General features: G+C 43.6%; 1 protein-coding gene across 6 annotated transcripts in view; it reads left to right on the top strand.

The window, feature by feature from the left end:
• The window catches only part of LOC116852035 (atrial natriuretic peptide receptor 1-like), a 115,369-nt gene that overhangs the window by 69,142 nt on the left and 42,923 nt on the right, over positions 1 to 3,304 (top strand). For all 6 annotated transcript variants that reach the window (XM_032831994.1, XM_032831995.1, XM_032831997.1 and 3 more), the window contains 2 exons: positions 137 to 383; positions 751 to 909. In XM_032831994.1, the coding sequence (XP_032687885.1) occupies positions 137 to 383; positions 751 to 909 (406 nt within the window). The remainder of the gene's footprint in view (positions 1 to 136; positions 384 to 750; positions 910 to 3,304) is intronic.

Raw genomic sequence — 3,304 nt, 5'->3', positions numbered from 1 at the left:
TATATATATATATATATATATATATATATATATATATATATATATAAAATTTTGTATTTTGTAAACACCCCACGCATTCGTTCGAGGTATTTCGCATTCCACATAACAGCTTAATCCTTCTCTCCATATTGAGCAGGATATACTAGAGAATGACCAGATAAAACTCGATCACGTGTTCAAAAGATCATTGGTACACGATATCGTCCGCGGCATGGCCTATCTCCATACGTCGGAGGTGAAGAGTCACGGTAATCTCAAATCCTCGAATTGCGTCGTTGATTCGCGATTCGTCCTGAAAATCGCCGACTTCGGCTTGCACGAGCTCCGCAGGTCAAGCGCGACGGACACGGACATGGACAAGAACAGCTACGCCTACTGGAGAAGTACGTGTTCACTAATTAATGCATTAATTTATACGCTGGCGTTCTCGCGCGACGTTATTTTTCTAAGGATTGCGCGACGTTATTTTTCTAAGGATCGTAGAGTCGCGGCATGAAATATTTTCCGAGCGCGCGGAAGAGAAGCGAACGAAGACGTAGATAACGTTCAAAGTAAACACAGAAAATTCGCGAATGTACTATTTCGACGGTAGTTTTAGCACGCGCGCGTGCACATACGCGTGGAGAAAATATTTATTCAGCTGACGATTTATAGAAATTTAATTAACGACGCGACATGAAGCGCGACGGGAAGAATGAAGTCGCATATCCCGATTACGTTCTTTTAGAGCGGAAAATTTGGTGTTTGCAGAACAGCTGTGGACAGCTCCAGAGCTGCTGCGAATGGAAAGACGACCGCCCGAGGGTACTCAGAAAGGCGACGTGTATAGCTTCGCTATCATCGTTCACGAGATCGTGATGCGCCAAGGGCCATTCTACCTGGGGGACAATAACAATCTATCTCCTAAGGGTAAGCCTTTAACATTATTCCGAATATAATCGTGGACAACGTGTAATTGCTTGTTGGTTGCGTTTCATTCGGCACGACGCCGACGACAAAGACATTTCGCGAGTTCGCCTCGCGCGTTACTCGCTTCTCGGTATACGTAACTGGACTTGTAGTTAGCTTAACAAGCAGAAATGCAAACTTGGAAGTTACGCGTAACTTTATCTCTATTATTCGGGAACACTCAGAAAAATAGTCTTGCGAAGCGAAAATTATCTAGATATAAGAAATTCGCTAAGATGGATTAATGACTAGCTAACACTGCGATATCGCACACGTGTTGCATTTAATCACTATAGTTAACAGAGACATAATTTATATGCAAATCGTTTGTCTATTTACTTAGCGAGAAAATCTCTTTGCGACACCCATGCAGATTAAGACCAGTCACGCCTTTAATTAAAAATTGAAACTTTTTATAAAAAAAAATATTCTTATTAATAAACGAGACATAAATTTTGCTGCATAGATTGCTAGAATGTGTTTGCTATAAATTCTACGTATCATTGTCTAACAGGTACAAAAAATAGTGATACATTTTAGCTGTTACATTTAGAATTCTAGTTAAATCAGCGAAACATTTTTTTGAGCAAACGAAGATGAGCGACGTACGATCGATGAAACGAGTATTTTTTCTGTCGAAAGATTCACTTTTCAACGATGAAATTTATCGTCAGGTACGTAAGGACTATTATTCCTCGCTTGTACGTAAGGACTATTATTCCTCTCTTGTACGATCGCGCTGCCGAGGGATGAAAAGTTCGGCCGACCTGGCATTGAGTTGTGCTACTGGAAAATAAAAATCTTTCCTGGCGCGTGTTAAAGAACTTTTCGGAATGGGTTTCGAAGTTATTCCATTATTCCCCAGATTTCTATTGTTTTTTCCAGGAAAAACGAAATTTATTCCGTTCGGAATCGATCCCGAAGAGTTCTATACGTGCCTATAGAACCGAAGTAGTTGAAAAAAGTATATTTACATGAAAAGAAAAGTTTAATTGTATTAACATGAAGTTTGTGACGAGCGAACCAATATTTTTTGGTTGAAGTAAACGAAATTTCTTGTTCCTAGAATCAAATTTGGAACCACACAAATTCTGTATCTCTCGACTGAAACGCGTTCATTAAAGCCAAACTTCACACTAGTACAATAATTTTTTATCTCCATGCAAAATCGACGAAAACCTATAACATATGCAAGAACTTAAAATATTTAGATACTCTCCTCACTTAAAAAATCAATTGCTTGAACGAGCATTTCTGCTTGCTGATAAACAAAGTTCCTCCAGCGTTTTACCGGCCGTCGAGCTAGTATCGTCGCTTCCTCGAGCTTTCCCAAGGAACTCTCTCGAAGCGACGAGCTTGCAAGCGCGGTTTGATCGACGGATGGCTCTAAAGCAACAAAAATGCGTCAGCAGTCTGACATACCTCTATCGGGCTCGAGTGAAGTATCATCGCTCGGTGAATATCGATTTCACGCTGGCGACTCAAGCTTTACCGTCGCGACCGGTAACAGAGTTCTCGCAAGCTCGCAAGCTTCCCGGAATCGATCGCAGCACAGAATGTGTTCCGTAGGAGCGTGCCGAAGCGGCGGTCCAAAGCTCAGTCGAAGCTTTCACGCGTCCTGGAACGCACATGGCTTTCGCGCGCGCTCCGCCGATTCTCCTCGATATCGCCGCCTCTCTTTATCTTTCCCCTTCTTACCACAGTTCGCGTGTTCGCACATAAACACACACCCTCGAGACGGCGACACGTGAATTCGGCGGGCATCACTTATGCCCGCGATTACGGCCTAATAACGGCTACCGAGTCGTAGGTATCGTTGTTTAAAAGCCGGAAGAGAAATCTTTCGTCCAGCAAACCCGACGGCAATGTGCGTGCATACGACGTTGCGTGCGCGCGCGCGCGCTTATGTGTGTGTGTGTGCGTGTTCTCTTTCTCTCTTTCCTTTCTTGTTGCTTTTATACTTAACGTGTAATCACGCGAACCTCGCAACCTTCCGGTACGTTCTCGCAGATTGATCTCGCACGATTTACCAGCGTTAATTGTCGCACGGCGCGGTATCGATTTTGAGTGCGAAAACAAAGTTCGCCGCGCGGGTCGACGCACCTTCGTATAATATGCGCGGCTTTGACAGGCGCGCGGAAGTAATTACCGTCGCATCACGGAATGTCAAGAAAACGCGCACGGAAGTAGTGCTCGGCGGTTGTGTTGGCGGAAAAGGGTCCCTGACCGTGTTAGTAATCTCCCGCTGGAGAAAAAGTAGATCTCTGACTGTGTTAGAATTTCTCTCTCTCTCTCGTTACGGGAATTAAGTCCGAGAAAGTGTTGAAGGGAAACGTCTGGAAGGATATATATATAT

This window comes from Odontomachus brunneus, unplaced genomic scaffold (assembly GCF_010583005.1).
Source record: "Odontomachus brunneus isolate Ranch 3 - 2012 unplaced genomic scaffold, Obru_v1 Obru_scaffold_200, whole genome shotgun sequence".
Classification (NCBI taxonomy): domain Eukaryota; kingdom Metazoa; phylum Arthropoda; class Insecta; order Hymenoptera; family Formicidae; genus Odontomachus; species Odontomachus brunneus.
The sequence above is the reverse complement of the archived record's forward strand: the minus strand, read 5'-3'. Positions and strand labels throughout refer to the sequence as shown.